The 20761-nt window shown below is 48.4% G+C and overlaps 1 protein-coding gene across 3 annotated transcripts in view; it reads left to right on the forward strand.

Annotated features, from left to right (window-relative positions):
• LOC100566838 (nuclear mitotic apparatus protein 1) overlaps positions 1-12841 on the forward strand; it is a 29049-nt gene extending 16208 nt beyond the window's left edge. For 2 of the 3 annotated variants that reach the window (XM_062974419.1, XM_062974417.1), the window contains 11 exons: positions 1347-1415; positions 2819-2929; positions 3027-3245; positions 5167-5327; positions 6038-6281; positions 7281-7581; positions 7826-7971; positions 8893-9111; positions 9816-9935; positions 10116-10277; positions 11302-12841. In XM_062974419.1, coding sequence (XP_062830489.1) covers positions 1347-1415; positions 2819-2929; positions 3027-3245; positions 5167-5327; positions 6038-6281; positions 7281-7581; positions 7826-7971; positions 8893-9111; positions 9816-9935; positions 10116-10277; positions 11302-11340 — 1791 coding nt within the window. In that variant the 3' untranslated portion in view covers positions 11341-12841. The remainder of the gene's footprint in view (positions 1-1346; positions 1416-2818; positions 2930-3026; positions 3246-5166; positions 5328-6037; positions 6282-7280; positions 7582-7825; positions 7972-8892; positions 9112-9815; positions 9936-10115; positions 10278-11301) is intronic. The other variant, XM_062974418.1, reaches the window with a different exon arrangement.
• The last annotated feature ends 7920 nt before the right edge of the window (positions 12842-20761 follow it).

Consider the following 20761-nt stretch of genomic DNA (forward strand, 5'->3'; position numbering starts at 1 on the left):
CTCTAGAGAGGCTCTAACTCACTTGTGCCATTTCTGCTTTGGAAGGCCACTGACTAAACCCTGTTTACTGTGCTTTGGAAGGCTGTGGTCTGTGGTGGGGCTGGGGGACTCTGGTTCAGCGCTGTCGTTTCAGGAGGATTTTGTGAGTGAATGGCAGGGTGGTACGGGAAAAGGGATATGTGGGGGTGCTTCTGCTGGTTTGAGGGGAAACTTCGGGACCATTGTCGTGCAGGTGGCATGGGAAGTCTTCTCCCAAGTGTGACACAGCCTGGCCTTGGGGGTGTTTGCTATTCCTGTGGCAACTCTTGACAGTGTTGCACTTTATATCTCAGCCAGAATCGGGAATCTTATGTGTCTGGCCCTTATGACTGCATAAAGAAGCATGGAATTGTATACCATGCCAGGTGGAAATCCTACATCCAAGAGAGACAGAGCAGAGGTTGCCATGAGGTGGGACCTCCAGGCTCGTCTGTAGCTCTCTGCCTCATCCAGGGCTTGGCAGCGGAAGCACTTAAGCCAGGCATGGATAGACTTTGGCCCTCCAGGTGTTTTGGACTTTATCTCCCACAATTGATATTGTAGAAGTTGAAGTCCAAAACACCTGTAGGACCGAATTTTGCCCATGCCTGGCTTAAGCAGTGGAATCAGTTGCCTATGTCTTGGCGGGGGGGGGGGGGGGGCTCCTCTGAAGGTGTCTCAACAGTGACTGAACAGCTCCCTGTCTCTGGGATGGTCTCATGGGCAGAATGGGATTGGGCTCCATGGCCTATACAGCCCCTTCTGATTCTGTCAGTTTAGAAGCCTTTCACAAATAAAAATGCAGGAATGTTTGTTAGTGCAGTCAGGCCCCCACATTTCTCTCAGTCTGCTAGTGTAACTATGGAGGAGGTAGACTATAATGTTGCACTGGAGGACCCAGGGATTCCTATAGAGGCATTCCCTCCAGTTTAATTTTTTTTTCCTTTTTTCCCACTTTTGTGGGAAGCCTATATCCCAAACCCCAGTGACTTTGTAGCTCCTCTGAATACAGAAGCTGGAATTGCAGAAAGTTTGATTATGAGAGGTTGTGGCATAACCATGCGGCAAGACCAAGCTGAGTAAGAAGGGAGGTTAGCCCTTTGTTACAGACACAAATCATGCCATGGGTTCTCCATGGAAATTGTTAGAGGAAGGATCCCAGCTTCCATTCCTTTGGGGTATATCTAGGAAAAGGGGGAGTTGCAGGATATTTCTGTGCATTGGATGGAAAGTCTGGGGAGAGGAAAGTACATGGCAAAGCAGGGCTTGAGGCATGGTGGGGAGGGGCTGGAATGACTGTTTTGTTTTGCTCCCCTTCTGCTTTCCAGGTGGACGAGCTGAAGCAAAAGTTGTCTCAGCAAGAGAAAGCTGGCCAGACCCACCTGCAGAAGGCACAGGTAAGATTCCGGAGTGGGGTGTGTGAACTTATCAGACAGAGAAACTCATAAATGGGGCTTTGGCCCCAGCTGTCTTGATCTGAGATGGAAAGGGGTGCGCATTAAAATCCCCTTTGGCCACGAGATCCATTAAAATGTTTCTCTATGTGCTTCGTTAGGAGGGGGCTGAGAATGGAGTAGGAGGCAGAGAACTGCACATGCCACTAATGAAGCAGATTGAAGTCTATGAAAGCTTGTGCTACAGACATCTTTCTATCGGTCCCAATATGATCCCATTAGCTACTCCTTTCTGTATGTGTTCTTCAAGGGCACACTCACTCACACACAGTACTAGCAAAGCAAGAGCTTACTTTCCCCACTCCCCTTACACTAGTGGCCCAAGGCTCCCGTGCCCTCTGTGCACTATTGCTTTACCCAATGCTTTGGATTGCCTGTCTCACTGTGACCCCTGATAGACCCAGGAAAGCTGACCTCAGGACCATAGCCAGCCAGACACTCCTGAAAGGCACCAAAGCAAGGTGGGGGAGAAATTCCTTTAGATGGAGGATTGTACTCCACAGTAGGGATAGTCGAAGGTGCCCGTTCTCTCTGACGGGAACGCTGTGCCTTTGGTTCACCACTCCTCACCTAAGCTTCTGTGTATTGTGTGTCTTTCAAAATTGCCTGAAATCCTCATTGTTAGTTGTGCTTTGTTCTAGGCTTGGGCTTTTGTCAGCATACTCTAGTGAAGGGCTATGTTTGGAAGGATAGCTCTGATGAATGAATTAGGGATGGAACTCTCTGAGAAAAATGCTTGCGTTTTCTTTTAACTGGAATGTCATGGTTAAATTCAAATTAGGGCTACTACGTTAGACTGTAAAGGTGCTGAGCTTGGGGCCTCATTCTCCACAAATTCTGGTGTGTCAGAGCATGGGACAGAAATGCCTTCCTTTCAATACGCTTGGACCCTTGATTCACCAGACTTATTTATTTATTTCCCATACTTATACCCTTCCCTTCTCACCTGGAAGGGGACTCAAGACGGCCTCACAACCGGCAGCAATTTGATGCCAACATACAATTCAAAAGTAACAATTACAATTAAAATGAAGTATTAAAACATAAATTATTAAAACAGCAATTAAAATCACACAAGTTCAAAATTGAAGTCCGGAGTCAGTCCTTTAGTCAATCACTTTAAATTATTCTCATTATTGCACTGCTGCAATTACTGCTCAAATGCTTAGTTTACTAATTTATCCTCAATTTACAAGGGAAAGGGCTTCACCTTCATTGCTTTATTCCAGTAGTGTAACTATCATGGGAGAGGAATTGACATATCAATTGAGAAGAAAACTTAGGAGTTTTCCTCTCTGGATGTTAGAAGGAAACCTGGGTCCTCTTTCTCTTTTTTCTCTCGATAGAAACGTGAAGAAGAATTGCAGGCCATGGTGAGACAGGCGAACGAAAAGGCGGGTGAGCTCCAAGCACAGCTTACACAGAAGGAAAAGGCCACGGAGCATTACAAGGCCCAGGTACAAGTGACAACTTGGCTGCCTTCTGCAGGTCAGGATGGGTTGAGCCTTACCCTCTTGCTGTGCTTCATATTTACCCCTCTGACTCTCTCCTTAGATGGAGAAGGCCAAAACACATTACAATGCAAAGAAGCAGGAGAATCAAGAGCTGGCGAAGAAGCTGAAAGGCCTGGAACAGCTGGAGAAAGAGAACATGGAGCTGAAGGCCGAGTCGGAGCGCCTGGTCAAAGAGCTGCAGCACACGGTGATGCAAGCAAAGGAGTCTGAGCTCAGCTGCAAGAACCTCACCGGCCGCGTCCGGAGCCTGGAGGCACAGGTGAGGCTTGGTGTGAACAAGGTTGGCTCTCAGCATACGGCAGTACTAATCCCTGATTTTATTCCTGGCCCCTATTTGCATGAATAGTCAGCGTGACATAGTGGCTTGAGCATAGGAGATCAGGGTTCAATTTCCCCCTCGACCATGGAAGGCCATCTTGGGAAAGCCACACACTCTCAGCCCTAGAAAACACAGTGATCAGTTCTTTTTAGGGTTTCCCTAATTCGGAAATGACTTGTAGGCACACAATGGCAACAAGCCATGCCTTCACTGGCCCAAGCAAGAAAGCTCTATGTAGCTGCTTAGTCTTGACCCTGAACACTGGAGGAACACAGGCAATGGCTTTTCAGAGGGTCCTCAACTGAATCCTTGCCATCTTCCAGTTGCATTTCATAAAATCATAGAATCCTAGAGTTGGAAGAGATCTCATGGGCTATCCAGTCCAACCCGCTGCCAAGAAGCAGGTAGCAACTGGTGGGAATCGACCACAGATGGCCAGAAAATCATAACCTATTACATAGAATCATAGATTTCGAAGAGACCCCAGGGGCCATTTAGTCCAACCCCCTTCTGCCAGGCAGGAGAAGCACCGTCAAAGCACCCCAGACCGATGACCATTTGGCCTCTGCTTAAAAGCTTCCAAAGAAGGAGCCTCCAGCGAACTCCCAAGGCAGAAAGTTGAACTGCTCTTCTTATGATCAGGAAGTTCTTCCTAATGTCCAGGTGGAATCTGTTTTCCTATAATTTGAACCCATTGCTCCAAGTCTTAATTTAAAGCAGGTTCACATCTTCTAAAGAAAGAGCAAATGGCAGACAAGGCAGTGGAGCAAACAAATGCACCAAGCCCATACTTGTGTGAGAAGAAGAAAAGTGGGGGCTTTAATTCTCAGTGATGACTCTACAGCAGCTTTCTGTCCACATTAACAAATACTTTTCCCATTCCAGTTGGTTGTGTGTGTGTGTATGAGAGAGAGAGCTTTTATCATTTCGGTCATAACAGTCAATTTTTTAGGTTCTTTTTATCCTTATCTGACAAGGCGTTTCACATTAGGCTCATCTCATACCTGAAGTTGAAAAATGTTTGCAATGCGTAGAGTAATAAAGTTCATCTTGTATGCCAGTAAACAAATGGAGAAAAAAACACTGGAAACTATTTAACCCGAGTTCTGCATTTAATAATAATAACAACAACAACACTTAATTTGTATTCCGCCCTCTCTCCCCGAGTGGACTCAGGGCAAACATTCAGTGCCTAGAAACAATCAACACAAATAAGGTAAAAGCTTCCCCTTCCGGTTCTGTGGGTTGGTGCTCATCTCCATTTCTAAACTGCAGAGCCTACGTTGTCCGTAGATGCTTTCTAGGTCATGTGGCCGGCATGACTGCATGGAGCGCCGTTTACTTTCCCTCTGAGGCAGTACTTATTGATCTGCTCGCATTTGCATGTTTCTGCTAGGTTGGCAGAAGCTGGAGCTAACAGTGGGAGCTCACCCCATCCCGCGGGATTCAAACTGCCAATCTTCCAGTCAGGAAGTTCAGCAGCTCAGGCATTTAACCCGTTGTGCCACTGATGCTTTGCTCGTTCCATAGATCTAAGTAACAGCAAGATATCACTGCCACTTTTTTTTCTTTCTCAGCCAGCTAGGTGCCATCTAGTGCTTTTGCAAGTTATGATTTGGTTTAGTTTTTCAACCAAGTTCACTTTGTGAGCCCAGTTGTTTTAATGCAGACATGGGCAACCTTCGGTCCTCCCATGTGCTTTCAACTCCCACAATTCCTAATAGCCTACTGGAGGGCCGAAATTTACCCATGCCTGCTTTAATGTCTGCAGATGTGTGGATAAGTATTTGAATTTGATATCTTACCAGCCTAGAGCTCTCACCTCTCTCTTCCCTTCCCTTTCGCTCCCCTCAAAACGCAGGTGGAGTTTGCTGACCGGCAACTGCGAGAGCAGGGCAAGTTCCAGGTGGCCAAAGACACCCTCAAGAGCCGCGAAACCTTCCGGCAGAGTGCTGCCGACATCAGCACTGACAGCCTGGACTTGAGCGCCAGCGAGGAAACACAGCCCCTCAACTTCACCAGGTACCTCCCCCCGCAAGGATGCAAGAAGGCTGAGCTGAGAAGTCCCAATGCTGGGAAGGGCCTTGTCTGCAGCAGTGGGGCAGAGGGGAGTGTGAGTCTTGGCAGCTGCTTTGGTTTTATCTGCCTTCTTTCTTATTGTAATGGGAAACAACACTAGCTGTGTTGTAGTACACTAGCTCTATGCCAGTGTCTTTGGCTTCTTCATTTAGAGGCCTTGACAAAGATATGCCACATGGGCTTGGTCCCCATGTGAGCCGCCCCAAGTCTCTTTGGGAAGATGGGCGGCAGGATATAAGAATAAAGTTATTATTATTGTTGTAGTCTTGGGCCACATCACTACTGATCATTTAACCAGTATTTGATGGAAATGGTTTTTACTGCTGGTTCCATAAGGAATCCTAGAACCAGTCTGAGGCCCAGATGGGGATTACAAAAACCATAAAGCACTGACACTCATGATGGGCTTTCTTTTGCATGTTTTTGTGGGAATTTGTTCCCTGGCCACTGCAATTTGAAGCTAACTTTAAAGTGCATACAATGGTCAGTGTAGATGGGGACTTGGGCTCTGAGTGGACAATGGTGGTGGAACAGAAGAAGCGTGGAAGGTCGGTCCTTCTGTGGTCCTCCAAGCCTCGGCTGCCCCATGTGCCCCACAGGAAGAGCCCATGGCCCTTTGTGCTGACCCTTCCTGCTCTCTTTTCTTGCTGCAGCCGGAGAACCCGTCGCTCCCTCTCGGAGTCTGGCCCAGCAGAGCGGTCCAAGGCCTCCCAGACGCAGCTGCCCCGCAAGATGGAGTCCCTGGAGAGCCTCTACTTCACTCCGATCCCCACCCGCTCCCGCTCCAAACTCGAGAACAGCATGGCCTCTGCGACTGAAGCTTCCTTTGAGTCTGGGCACAAGACCCTCTCCGGCCGACGGCGCACCACACAGGTCATCAGCATCACCATGACCAAAGTAATGTGGGGTGTGCCTCGGGTGGGAGCAGAGGCGTGGTGGCAGCCCTCGTGGGCGGCTCATGTGCGTGGAGTCGTGGTTCAGGAGACAGATTCTGAGGGAAAGGACCCCTAAGTGCCTGGTCAGATGCAGGGGGGCAGCAGGTGTCCCCCAAGGGACAGGTCTGGCGACTCCTGCCCATTCCTACCATACAAGTGGAAGGAAATCACTATTGTCTCTTTGGCCAAGCACAGGGTAGCCTTCCTTGTCTTTTGGTGTAACCTGAGAAACAGAGATGGGCTCATAGAGTTGGAAGGGATCCCCAAAAGCCATCCAGACCAACCCACTTCTGCCATGAAGGAACACACATTATTATTGGCCCTCCTGACAGATGGCCATCCAGCCTCTGCTTGAAATCCCCCAGAAAAGGAGACTCCACTGAACTCCCAGGCAATTTAATCCACTGTTGAACAGGTCTAACTTTCAAGGAGGTTCTTCCTAATGTTTTGGCGGATTCTCTTCTCCTGAAGTTTGAATCCATTGCTCCATTGTATCCTAGTGTCTGGAGCAGCATAAAGCAAGCTTGCCACTTCCCCAATGGGGCATGCTTTCAAATATTTAAACCTGGCTCTCATGTCCACTTCTTTTCTCCAAGCTGAACATCCCCAACTCCCTAAGCAACTCCTCATAGAGATTCAAGCTTTCCAGACTTTTGACTATTTTGCTGGCCATTCTCTAGACACCTTCCCACTGGTCAATGTCCTTGAATTGCTTTCCCCAAAACTTGTCCCAGTGTTATTCCAGGTGAGGTCTGACTAAAGCAGAATAGAGCAGGACTATAACTCCCCTTGAACTGAACCTTGTGCTCCTATTGATGCAGCCCAGAATCTTTTTAATGGCTTTTTTAAACTACCACGTCACACTATATTGGCTCGTGTTCTGCTTGTGGTGTGCTATGATTCCTAGTAGACCACAAGCTCTCCTCTTCCTGGCGCTCACCCTGCTCCTCCTCCTCCACAGAAACGTCCCGAGGCAGAGGGCCCCATCAGCCCCAACGAGTCCTTCTTCAGCATCCATTCTGAGAGCTCCCAGGCCTCCAGCCAAGAGACGCTCAAGACCCGCCTGCGCTCGGCCGCCACGTCCTCCACCCGCTCCTTGCCCAGCCTCGCCTCCCCAGAGTCCCTCAACCGGCTGAGCTCATCCTCCCCCAACGACACGGCAACCAGCAACGCAGCTCTGATGAGCCTCCCTGGCTACCGGCCCACCACCCGCAGCAGCTCTCTGAGGCACCCCCAGCCCACTGCCGGAGGGACCGGGACTGGTGAGTGGCGGAGATTGGGGGTCTGGGTCCTAGGGCTTGCATTAATCCTGAGAGAAGAAGCCAGGAATTGTGCAGAGCCTTGGCAAAGCAGGCCCAGGAGCCTCTTTCTCAGGCATTGGTAAACTTCAGGCTTCCCGCCATTGAAGTCCAAAACACCTGGAGAAGGGCCAGAGTTTGCTCAGTCACCTTTTCTCTGAGTTTGACACCTAGACTGATTTTTCTCCTCCGCCTTTCCCCTTCTTAGGCCGCCGCCGCAGCAGCAGCTTCTATGTGGGCTCTTGCCATGATGAGCCGGAGCCGTTGGACGAATGGAACCGAATTGCCGAACTGCAGGAGCGCAACAGGGTCTGTCCGCCTCACCTCAAGACCTGCTACCCACTGGAGTCCAGGGTGAGGACAGGGGCCTTTGTGTGTGGGGGTGAGTGGGTGGGTGGTCCTGTATGTGTGTGGGGGGGGGGGGGGAGGAGATTGCTTGGGAATGTGCATGGAAACAGGGTAAGATTCGTGGAGAGAAAGTTGTGAAGATTCCTGAACTGAAAATAACAGGGATTGGGTCTCCTGATAGGGATTTCCCCCTCTCTCTCTCTCTCTCTCCCCCCCCCCCCCCCCGCCCCGCCCGCCCCATGGGAACCTGTGTTTTTGCAGTCTAGAAAGCATGGCTTGGGAAAATTGTTATCTAACACAGTTATTTTAAAAGCAACCTTCCTCTGTCCCAGCCAGAAATGTATTTGACCTAATGAACTGTCTTTGCAACTTGGCCAAGTTTCCATGCAAATTTCTGTACACTTTAGTTGCATTGTACCATGGACTGTTCTGTGTACAAAAGTGGTCTACTGTTTAGAGAACAGCCTGGCTTTGCTTGGGAATAAACAAGTTTTGCAACACTGTCACCTTCCCAGTCAAATTGCAATGGTTGAAGCTCTGGCCAAACTACAAAATCACATCAGCCAAAAAAAATCAGGCTCTGATTATTTAAGATTATTCATGTTCTACTGTTTGCAGCAGTTTACAACGTTTAAAAGGTACGAGGAGTTAGTTGGGCTGTTATCCCTCCGCCTGTGTTGCTTCTTCAGGACACTCACCTCTTGTTCCAGCTGCATACCTCAGCCCTCCCCTCACATTTTAAACCCCACAGAGCTCTGTGCAATAGTTGCTATTCATGTCAAGTAACAAAACTTCCAGGGTCTGAGCTTCCTCCGACCTGGCTCTTCAGCAGATGTGTGGTGTGTCTATTTGTCACTGTTCCCCTATGGGCACCCTTCCTTGCCCTCACGAGGTCTCCTTTCTTCCCCTCTCCTCCCGCCTCCCCAGCCCTCGCAGTCACTGACCACCATCACAGATGAAGAGATTCTGACCGGCGATCCGAAGGAGACTCTCCGAAGAGCCACTCTGCTGCCCTCTCAGGTGGCGGAAGTCCGCAGCACCCGTCGCAGCACCCTGAGCACTGCCGGGACAGAAGGAGGCATTGCCACCCGGCAGCAAAGGAAGCGCCTTTCAGATGAACCCCAGCATGGCCTAGGCACCCCCGAGGTGAGCAGCCCCTCTGCTGGGCTTTGGGTTGGCCCATCCCACCCCCCAGGCAGCTATGGAGGGAGGCTGTGGCTGCAAGAACCTTAAATCAAGCCAGGACAACTAGTGCCAGTCCTCTTGCCTTCTCCTCTGGAGCCACTAGGCATCCCATGTATGACTCTGTTCCTTTATTTAATTTGGAGAAGTTTGAAGGGCTCAGGGAGGGATAGGTTGACTGTGTGGACCTCTTAACCCCCCAGATTTTGAGGACTTACTTGGAATATACTAGGAATGGAAGTCCCTTCCCCACATTTATTGCTTTTCTGATCATCAGGTGTCAGACTTCACTTTGGACTGAGGGCTGCTTGTGTAGAGGAATAAAGTCCTTTCCGTCTCCATTGTTTTGGGGTTTTTTGAAAGTCCTGATGTGAGTTTGGAGAGCCTCTTCTTCTCCCATACTTGATCTTGTCATGTTAGAGAACTTCTCTCGGGCAGAAATGGGGAAAGAACAGCTTTCCTCAAGGTTAAGGCCTCTGGAGTCTTGGTGCAATTTCTCTGGACAGAAAGAGCATTGTGAAACTGTGGGAGTCCTTTTTCTTCTCTCCAGCTGAGCATGTCTTCATTTGGTATTTCTCAAAGCAGTGGGGCGCCTTGCACAGTTGTCCATCCCTGTGGCCCCTCAAGTGTTCTAAGCCCCTACCCTTCTCATCCTTCTCTTTCTCCAGTCCAAGAAATCTGCCAGCTGCTTCCCGCGGCCTCAGACCCCCAAAGGCCGGACTGAGGATCACAAGCACAGCAGCCAAGCGGGAAGCAAGAAGAGCAAGGGCCAGGCAGCCGACAAACAGGTGAGGAAGCCCCACAGAGACTGCCATGATCTCTCCTACAAGTTCTCCAGGCCACTCTCTGCAGTAGCAGAGGAACCACACACAATATCCCACCTTCAGAGAATTCCCCTGTCTGTTGGGGGCAAGAAGCATCCTGCCAGAGCAAAGGGATGGCTCAGTCCTGCTCTCTCTCCTCTGCAGCCGGAGAGGCGCCAGTCCCTGGCCTTCACCCTCCTGAACACACCGAAGAAGCTGGGCAACAGCCTCCTCCGCCGAGGGGCAAACCGGAAAGTGACTCCCAAAAACTCCCCCCGAGGCGGCATCCGGAGGTCCCCCAGGACATCTGCGTCTCCCAGGGGCAAGGTAGGGAGGCTGAGCTGAGCGTTTATCCCCCTGTTTCACTTATGTAAAGCCTTCCAAAGCAGAGCGGTAAGGGATCCATTGGAAAAGCATTTTAGTATCAGGAAGGATGGGCATGGCATGAAGCAGGTCAGCCAAAGTGTGACTCACTTCTTGTTTCAGCTCTTGAGATATTAGGAGCAGAATGAGGTAGAAATGCTTTCCTAGCAGGGATGAATGAGTCCATGATCCCAGCCTTCAGTATTGTGCAGGCAAAGTGTGCTGGGATTGGTAGATAATCTTGAGGTCTCCAGCAGAACCTCAGTTTAAGGCACCTTCGGGGAAGGGGGGGGGGGGCAGCACCAGACAGTGTGAGCTGCAGATCTTGAATTTCATCTGAACAGTTGTAGGGCAGAGAATGGGAAAGGTGGTTGGTTCTGGTTTTCTCCTCTCAGGTATGGACAGAATTGTGGCCCTCCAGGTCAGGCATCCTCAAAATGCAGTCCTCCAGCTGTTTGGGCCCCCAACTTCCAGCTGGTGAGAGCTTCTGGGAGTTGAAGGCCCAAACATCTGGAGGGCTCCAGTTTAGGGGTGCCTGCTCCAGGTGATGCAGAACTGCCTCCCCCAGCATTCCTAACTATTGGCCACACTGCCTAAGGCAGATGGGAGTTACAGTCCAACAATATGAGGGAGGCTGTGCTTGCCTCCCACAGAACAAAGCACTTGAATGTCCAGCAGCGGCCTCAGGTGGCAGGTTTGGGGTCACTGTTGAGGCCATTTTCTCCTTGGTCATCCTGCTGAAAGTCACTCAATGTTGGTGCTCCATTTGGATTAGCAGGGGGAGGCTGAGGGCTGGGCAGAGCATTGCTGTGTCCTTGCACCACAGAGGAAAGTTTCAGAGGACTGTGACCTGGGAGAAGGGCTGCTGCCAGAGACATGGTTTGGATCTCTCCCCCTGAATGTCAAATGCCAGGTAATCTTGGCTGTAGGGAACCTCAGGGCAACTGTACTGACCCTCCATTCTGTGTGTTCTTTTGTTCTCCCGCAGGCCAACAACACCAAGTTGCTGAGAAACACAAAATTCTAATCTCACCTTTCCTGCTTGGGAAAGAGTCCTCTTATCCCCCTGCCACCCTGGGCACCGTCTCCCCCAACCGAGAGGGAACCAGGTGCTGCCGCCACCCCACCGCCACCACTGCTGCCGCCGCCTGAGTCCCCTGCCGCCTTTCCCCCTTCTCTCCTCCCTCCTACTGCTCACACAGCCCCCCTGAAGGCAATGGCACCCCCTCCCCACCTTCATACAGTTTCAGTGTGATGGTTAAAGCCGGCTTGGAAGGGCCACGCACATGCACCGTTTGAGCACCTGCCTGTGAGCGTGCGCTGGGGATTTTTGCCAACAAAACGAGAGCTTCTCCAAAGCATACTGGGCTCCAGTCCGGAAGCATTGGGCAGAGCTGGGCAACCCTGAGGCGGCCTCGTCACAGGGACTGGGATCGGTTTCCTTTCACCCACATACCTGGCACCGTAGGAACCAAGGTTTCCCTGTGTGAGACCAGCGGTTCCCCTTTTCCATTGGGTGCAGGAAGGGGCATGCACATTTGCAGCACTTGGTTTCCCATATCAGTGCAGTGGACAGTCCATCCTCACATGGGTCCCTCCCAAGATCACTTCCTTGCCGGAAGGCCCAGAAGTCCTGAAGAATGAACTCAAAACACTTCCGTCAAAAGACACACCAAGAACCAGTTGCTTCTCCTTGGTCCGAAAGGGAACGAGAAACCAGCCAGCCGCTTGTCCTGAGTCTCCTGCACCAAAGCAGCACTGTTCTTCCAAAGCGTCTTCCACCAGTTTCCCAAAGTCACTGGAGAGCCTGAGTGAGAGCAACGTGTACCTGTGAGAGCAAGGTGTTCTTGGGGGGAGGAAGGGTGGGGGGGGGGGCTGCCTTAAGGGCCTTTTCTTGGAGGAGAAGGAGGGAGGGAGGGGCACAAGCAGAAGCGCTTTGTACAGGCCTGCCTTCCCCTTCCCTTTTCCCCACAGGCTTTACTTAGCTGTGTCGCTTTGTATTGTACTCTGTAGGCACTGCTGTGGGGGGGGACCCTTCAGCGCAGTGTTCCTCTGGCAGGTGGGTGGACATGGGGCTAGCTGTGCCAGGGAGTGGGGGGAGCTTTCCGGTCGGAGTGAGTGACAGCTGTCCCTCATTGCCAGGCCCAGGAAGTGAGGTCCTCCTCCTTGTCCTTCCCTCCTCCTCCGGCCCGGGGGTGGTGCTGGGGCCCTGCTCCCTGTGAGAGCATTTGCTCCCCCTCTTTCTGGAGGGGACTCTCTTTCTCTTGCTCCTGCAGGGAGCAGAGTGCCTCAGCCGAAAGAAAGGAGGCTTTGCCGGTAGGAGGGGGTCTTCCTTCCTTCCTTCCTTCCTTGGTTGGGGGGCTGCCCCGGCGAGAGGGCTGCTGCTGTGGTGGTTTGGGGAAAGGACACTGCCTGAGGGGGCCCCCACAAACAGCCCTCTCATTATCCGCCTTCGTAGAGAGTTTAGCAATCAAATGTGTCATTTTAAATAATGTTTCTACTTGTAAATAAATGGTATTTTTCTCCCAGCCGTGGCTCCGTGTCTTGTGGTCCTGGCGCACCTGCTTGAGCTCAAGACTTCCTGGCAAGTGAGGACACAGGGTCAGGTCAGCCTTCTTTCTAGAGCAAGCTGGCATATACTCTGGATATTAGCCCCAGCTTCTGCCAGCCTAGCAGTTCAAAAACATGCAAATGTGAGTAGATCAATAGGTACCACTCTGGCGGGAAGGTAACAGTACTCCATGCAGTCATGGAGGTATCTGCGGACAACGCCAGCTCTTTGGCTTAGAAATGGGGATGAGCACCAACCCCCAGAGTAGGACACGACTGGACTTTAACGTCAGGGGAAACCTTTACCTTTAGCTTACATACAGTCTAAAACGGTGGTTCCTAACCTGTGATCCGTTGACCACCAGTGGTCCCTAAGAACTAAAATATGGTCTGCGGCCTCACGGCTACTACACCATTGCAACAAGAGCGACTGGTCTTGCAGAACCCTCTTGTAGTGCTGAGGCAACAGGAACATCAGGAGGGGAGGCTGGCTACCAATGAAAGGCACAAGAACAAGCCTTCTGACTGCCGCTTCTCCTCCTCCCTCCCCCTGAGTGGAGCCATTCCATATGGTGCCTGAAAGCAGGGGTGCCTTGGTGTCTTCGTTTTTAGGCCTGTTCCTGGGGTTATTTGGGGTGCTGATTCAGAAAATTGCATTGGATAGACCACATCAGCTCTAGATGATTAAATAAGCTTTTTTGTGGGTGAGCGGATGGCAACTGCCAGGTGGCATATGTTCTGTATCGGAAACTAGAGCTGATGTGGTCTATCCAATGCTACATATTTTTTGAATCTGCACCCCAAATAACCAAACCAAATCTAAAGTTGACCGACTGGATGGCATATGTTGTGTATTGGAAACTAGAGCTGATGTGGTCTATCCAATGCTAGATATTTTCTGAATCTGCACCCCAAATAACCAAACTGAATCTAAAGTTGACCGACTGGATGGCATATGTTGTGTATTGGAAACTAGAGCTGATGTAGTCTATCCAATGCTAGATATTTTCTGGATCAGCACCCCAAATAACCAAACCGAAAGTAAAGTTGACCAAAAACTGATTTGTAACCCTTTTGATACTAAAGTTGGAGAATGGTCCATGGTCAGAGTGGTCCCTGATCAAAAAAAGGTTGGAAACCACTGGTCTAAAAGATCAACTTATCCATGGGTCAGCCTATCCATAGGGTCAGTGCGAATATGGTATCTTAATTCTTATTTTTTTTTTTAAAGGACCTTAAGGAGCCCCGGTGGTGAAGTGTGTTAAAGCACTGAGCTGCTAAACTTGCAGACCGAAAGGTTCAAACCCCGTGAGCGGCCGCTGTTAGCTCCAGCTTCTGCCAACCTAGCAGTTCGAAAACATGCCAGTGTGAGTAGATCAATAGGTACCGCTCCGGTGGTAAGAGTGGTAAAAGGCAGGAGCTTCATCTGTCCCAGGAGAGCCTGGGACTCGGGTATTTTGGACTTCAACTCCCAGGCTTTTGGGAATTGTGGGAGTTAAAGACCAAAAACATTTGTGCACAAAAGACCAGAAGACCTTGTTCCCAGAAGGGTCTTTGCCAAGGGGAGACGCAACCTGCAGCTCATGTGTGCCTTGCTGGAGTGTTTGGGACGTCTCGCCTTCCAAGACTTGGGGAGTAGATGGGAAGTAATTGGGGAGGGGGTAAGAGATGTGGCCCACTGAAACACAGCCTCCAAGATGTCAATGTTACAACTTCCCCACTTAAGCTCTCAAACCATACAGTGAGATAGCTGGGGATGAGAATGGAAAAAACACAAATGAAAAGATAGTTGTCTCCAGGTTTTATTTGACAGCACTGCTTGGTGCTCTGAGCAGGCATTTCCCGTCCATTTTCGTCTCTCTTGAGCTAAGTGGAGGAAACACAACTGATGTGGATGGCAAGAGGGCTTTAGCTGGCATTTGTCCCTTTCCTGACGCACGTGCACTCCCATTTCTTGGGTTTCTTCTCCCTGCGGAATCAGAAAAAGGAGACATAAGTCAGGTTAGGACCTTAGAAAAGGCTGTTTAACTAGGTGCCGAAACTTGGTGTGAAGAATTTATAACGACTGCCACCAATTTGTAAAGTACTATGAACAACTAACACCAATTTGGAAAGATGCAAACCACCAAAGACACAGGGAGATGTTTACTTTTACTTTAAAGGGTAGCGTAACTTGGTTTAGAATATATGCGACAGAGGCTTAGATGTTGGAAAACAATAACAAGTTTATTCAGGCACAGAGCTTAGTGGTTACAATATTGTTTCTCACTTAGAGGTATTCTTATTAACAGTTACAATACTAGAATGAGATGAATCAACTCTCTAAAGTATCACTTCTTTTAAAGTAGTTAAAACCTATTCCTCTCCTACTTTTAAACCATTACTTCAATGGATCTCTGTGAGTCCAGCTGGGATTGGTTCCCAAAGTCTGAAACTTGGACTATCCAGTGACTTCAAACCACAGTCACCCCTGTGATATACTATCACAGATTCTCTGTTCCTTACCAGGACACAGACTACATTAAATGAGTCACCATACTTATTTAAAACCGACTCAAAATGAACAATTGAGTCTCCTTGATCCCATCAACCTGGAATCAATCTTCCCTGTGCCTCATCAGAGCACAGACTGACTTTTTAAAACTCTGCACTTCTTCAACTAAACGGCAGTTGGCTCTGCCTACTTCTCCATGGCAACCAGCCTCTGAGTGCTGAGATGCAATAACTGTAATACTTACCCTTTTAAAACATAAACACACAATTAAACATAACATCTGTAAACCAAAATTTGTACTTCATTACACTTGGTTTGTCAGATGCAAAAAAGAATTGGTTGCCTATCTGCCATGAGTCCCAGTCAAGGGAGGTGGTGGTAATACTGTAGTACTAACAGTGCATTTTGTATTAATAACATAATGTAAAATTAATCGTGGTCACCTTCTTCCCAAAACAGATACAAAGCTGCTTGCACCATCTATATATATAAAAATGTAATGTGTGTTTTTCCCATGTAGTAAACAACAAAACCACTGGACCAAATCACACCAACTTTGGCCACAAAAGACATGGTCATCCAATCTATGTCTTTCAATCAAAAAACTTAGAAAAATGAAGTCCAAATAACAGAACACCCCCCATTGTTTACCACGCATGCGCAGAGCCCCCCCCCCCCCCCCCCCCCCGGAACTGAAACCACTACATTAACCAAAGGACCTCATAGCTGTGTGCGGAGTGTAACACCACTTTTAAAAAATGTTGCCATGATAGAACAGCCTTGAAGCTTCAATGCCAGGCTGCTTTCCTAACCAAAGGGATCCCTAATCGCCAGACTATGCCACAGCAATGCGTGGCCAGGCCTTTTTAGCTGCTGCAGCTTGGGCTCTCGTGTTTTCATGTTTTCTGCCATACATATTGAACTTCATTTGGAGCCGCTCTCCTCTATGAAGGTTACTTTGGATCCTGATCCTGTCCTCTGGAGTATTAGATATCATACAAATGTGAGATGGAAGATTGATGCTGGGTAAGGAGTGACTGGGAGTTGTAATAATAATAATAATAATAATAATAATAATAATATCAGGACCTCAAGATTGAACTTCAAAGACTCTGGCAGAAACCAGTGCAGGTGGTCCCAGTGGTGATGGGCACACTGGGTGCCATGCCAAAAGATCTCAGCCGGCATTTGGAAACAATAGCCATTGACAAAATTATGATCTGCCAACTGCAAAAGGCCACCCAACTGGGATCTGCACACATCATCCGAAAATACATCACAAAGTCCTAGACTTGGGATTCTGTGAAATGAAATCCAGCATATCTATCTTGTTTGCTGTGTCATAAAATAATAATAATAATAATAATAATAATAATAATAATAATGATGATGAAACTTTATTTATATACCGCCCTATCTCCCCAAGGGGACTCAGGGCGGTTTCCAATCAAAAAACAACATACATTACATAGTCAAAAATTAAGAACAATCTTTAAATAATAGAACTGTAATCCAATATGTGACAAAAAAATAATTTTTTACTGTCCCTGGTTTGAAAGTGCTATCTCCTGTTTAATTATGCGACCTTACTTGAAAGTAGTTGTTCTACTCCAGAAACTTTATTGTTGTGTCTGCCACAAACTAGGTTGAATTGGTTGAGACTCAATAATGAGATATTCATTGGAAAATTATAGCCAACTGTACTGCAGGATAATGTCTCTCCCGCAGAAGCAAAGTTTTGTTGTGTGTTTTCTGGGCAGTATGGCCATATCCCAGAAGTATTCTCTCCTGACGTTTCGCCCACAGAAGAATTCCAGAGATGAGTCGATCAGGGGCAGCTAACAACTCTGAACAAAGGATTTCCCCAGGCCAGGAGGTGAAGCTGGGAAGGCCATTTAATGCTAATCAAGGTGATTAATTACAACATTCACACTGGCCTCCAACAGACAAGAGTCCTTTCCTCCACCCTGGACCTTCCACAGATATATACTGTATATACTCGAGGATAAGCCTAGTCTTTCAGCCCTTTTTAGGGCTGAAAAAGCTCCCCTGCGAGGGTCCTGGTTGGCTTATATTCAGGTCAGCTTATACTTGAGTATATAGGTATTCAGAGTTGGACAGTCGTATCTTATTAAAGTATTATTATTATAGTAGAGTCTCACTTATCCAAGCCTCACTTATCCAAGATTCTGGATTATCCAAACCATTTTTGTAATCAATGTTTCAATATATTTTGCTGGTAAATTCGTAAATGCAGTAATTACAACATAACATTTCTGTCAAATTTGTTTGTAAAATCATAACCTAATTTGATGTTTAATAGGCTTTTCCTTAATCCCTCCTTATTATCCAAGATATTCACTTATCCAAGCTTCTGCCGGCCCGTTTAGCTTGGATAAGTGAGACTCTACTGTATCTTAAATTAGAGTTTTATATAAATATTCAAAAACATTTAACCTACTGATGCCTCAAATAATGCAATTTTATTAATGTCTATTTTTATCTTTGAATTTGACCCGTAGCTGCTGCATTTCCCACCCTCGTCTTATACTCAAGTCAATAAGTGATAAAATTAGGTGCCTCGGCTTATATTCGGGTCGGCTTGTACTTGAGTATATACGGTAAATCTTCCTTGCCTAGTTTCTCCATATACCTCACAACCTCTGAGGATGCCTGCCATAGATGTGGGCGAAACCTCAGGAGAGAATGCTTCTGGAACATGGCCAGACAGCCCGGAAAACACACAACAAACAACCCTGTGATCCCGGCCAACACAAAGTTTTGGCAGTTTAATAAACTTTAATGATGGAACCAATTAGGAAATGACATTTTTAACCCAGGGACGAAAATCGTGTTACATAGTGTAATACCTGAAAGGCTGCCGAGAGTCTCACCTGTGCTTGCCTCTAACAAGGAACTTCTTGCACAAAGAGGAATGGGCTGTGGTCAAAAGGTCAAACCCTTACCTGTTTAACTTGGGGCAGGTGGGGTCTGGGGTTTCCCAGGTGAGGGTCTTCTGGGCCAAGCCGGACGGATCCACCACGATGCATTCGAACTTGGTGCACGAGTCCTTCGGTGAGAAGGAACGGAAAACCAGGCTCCGTCTCAGGATCAGGCCGGTACCGTTGGCCTTCTCTCTGCAAGGAAGGAAGACGGGAAGACAATGAGGGACTGAGTCTCCTTGCAGAGAGAAAAAGCAAAGTATAAACACAACAACAACAACAACACATCTCTGAGTCTTCCTTGCCTAAGAAAACCCCTGCAAAATGCATGTTTTAATATGATTATGATTACTATTTTATTCTTCTGTTATTGAGCGTTGAATTTTAATAACTGTGCCTGTATTTTTAGATGTTTTAATCTGATTTGCTGTTTTTATCCGGGCTTGGCCTCATGTAAGCCACCCCGAGTCCCTTCGGGGAGATGGAGGCAGGGCATAAAATTATTATTATTATTATTATTATTATTATACCATTATTATTATTATTATTGACACAACAACATTGTATGACACAGCAAACAAGATAGATATGCTGGATTTCGTATCACAAAATCACAAGTCGAACACTTTCCAAGAGTTTAGGACTGTGTGATTATTATTATTATTATTATTATTATACCATTATTATTATTATTATTATTATTGACACAACGACATTGTATGACACAGCAAACAAGAGAGATATGCTGGATTTCGTATCACAAAATCACAAGTCAAATGCTTCCCTAGCGTTTAAGACTGTGTGATTATTATTATTATTATTATTATTATTATTATTATTATTATTATTACTATGCCATTATTGTTATTGTTATTGTTATTGACACAGCAACATAGTCTGACACAGCAAACAAGATAGATATGCTGGAATTCGTTGTCATGGAACCAAGTCACAGGGCTGAATTTCCAAGCCCTGGACTTGGAGTCATAACATAAATAACCCTGGAAGCACCTGGCAGAAGAAGATAGAATGAGCCTGGGAACTCGGGGTTGAAAGTATAAACAATTATAATTGGTATAGTGTGTGGGAATAGTAGAAATGTGATACAAGGGGTGGGGTTTGATGATGATATTTGCGTGTGGTGTTACGTTGCATCAGAGGTGATAAAAATGATTGTATGTAAACATTAGGTCATTCTCGACTTTTCCAAAGTCATGTATTCTTCAATAAAGATTGGATTTGAGAGCAGCTATCTCTGATCTGCGTTCAGACTGGTCCTTTGAAGTGAGCCTGACATTTAAGTCGAGAATCCCGTTCTCACCCTCCTGCGAATTCGCAGTGAAGTGATAATGAGTGGAGAAGGAGATCAAAGCCTAAATGGAGCAGAGAGGCCTTTGCCAGGGGCCCGGCCGTTGGGGGAAGAGACGCTGCAAGCCATAGCTTCCTCTACGGGGTACCCCAGGCCGAACGGCGTGACCCAGAGGATTCCCAGAGGAGGAAGAGGCGTTTCGGCGGCTGCAGAAACCAGTTGGGGATCTGGAGGAAGCATGCCGGAGACCGTGGCCCTGCGGTTATCCATCCTGGAAACTAATTTATCCAGGCTGTCGGAAACCGTGGGGAGGTTGGTGCCACTATTGGAAGAGAATCTCCAGAAGGAGCCCACCCGATATGGCGCCGAGAGAGAGCCACGTAAAGAAGGAGATTGGAGCCAGAGGGGCCAGCGCGCCTCAACGCAGAGCCCCGTGGCGGCGAGGAGCGAGGGGGATGAGGAATACTGGCAGGAACTGGAGTTCCGAGACAGAATGGCGCGTGAAGTGGAGCGCCAGCAAGCTCTGGGAACTCTGAGGCCGCCAACTCCAACAGAACTTCCAACCCCCCGAATGGGCGTCGGGGTGGAAAGACCACTGAGGCCAGGGATCGGGTCCAGTGGATTAGCGGACGAAGGCGGAGAGGAGCCGGAGATCCAGGAAGAGGAGGAGGATGTGCCGTACGACGAGGGAAGGCGAGGTGCGGGGGCTACAGCGAGGCCCGCATTCGGATGGGTGGAAGGGCCGACAGCAGCGGCAGAATTTCGGGAGCCGCGTAGAACGACCGCCGGAGTGGGGCGCGGCGTGTTCAAAGGGGCCGTCCAAGGAAACCCAATGCAACCCTTCCCCATACCTCCCAGACAGCATCAACGGGCCGCAGAATGGATGCAAAGGAGGGAAGATCTCAAACTGGAATACGGAGGGGAATCATCTGAACTGAACTTTTTCCTCATTAGCATCAGAGGATATATGGAAGACAATGCACACACATTCCCCTCCGAAGCAAGCATGGTTCGGGCCATCGGCAACACACTAAAGAGAGGAGCGGCCAGCTGGTATGTGCAACTACATGCCAGACGCGACCCGTGCCTGAGGTCAGTGCCCCGCTTCCTCGCCGCACTGGAAAACCGGTTCAGAGACCGGCTAGAGCAATTG

The sequence above is a fragment of the Anolis carolinensis genome, chromosome 3, assembly GCF_035594765.1.
Source record: "Anolis carolinensis isolate JA03-04 chromosome 3, rAnoCar3.1.pri, whole genome shotgun sequence".
NCBI lineage: Eukaryota > Metazoa > Chordata > Lepidosauria > Squamata > Dactyloidae > Anolis > Anolis carolinensis.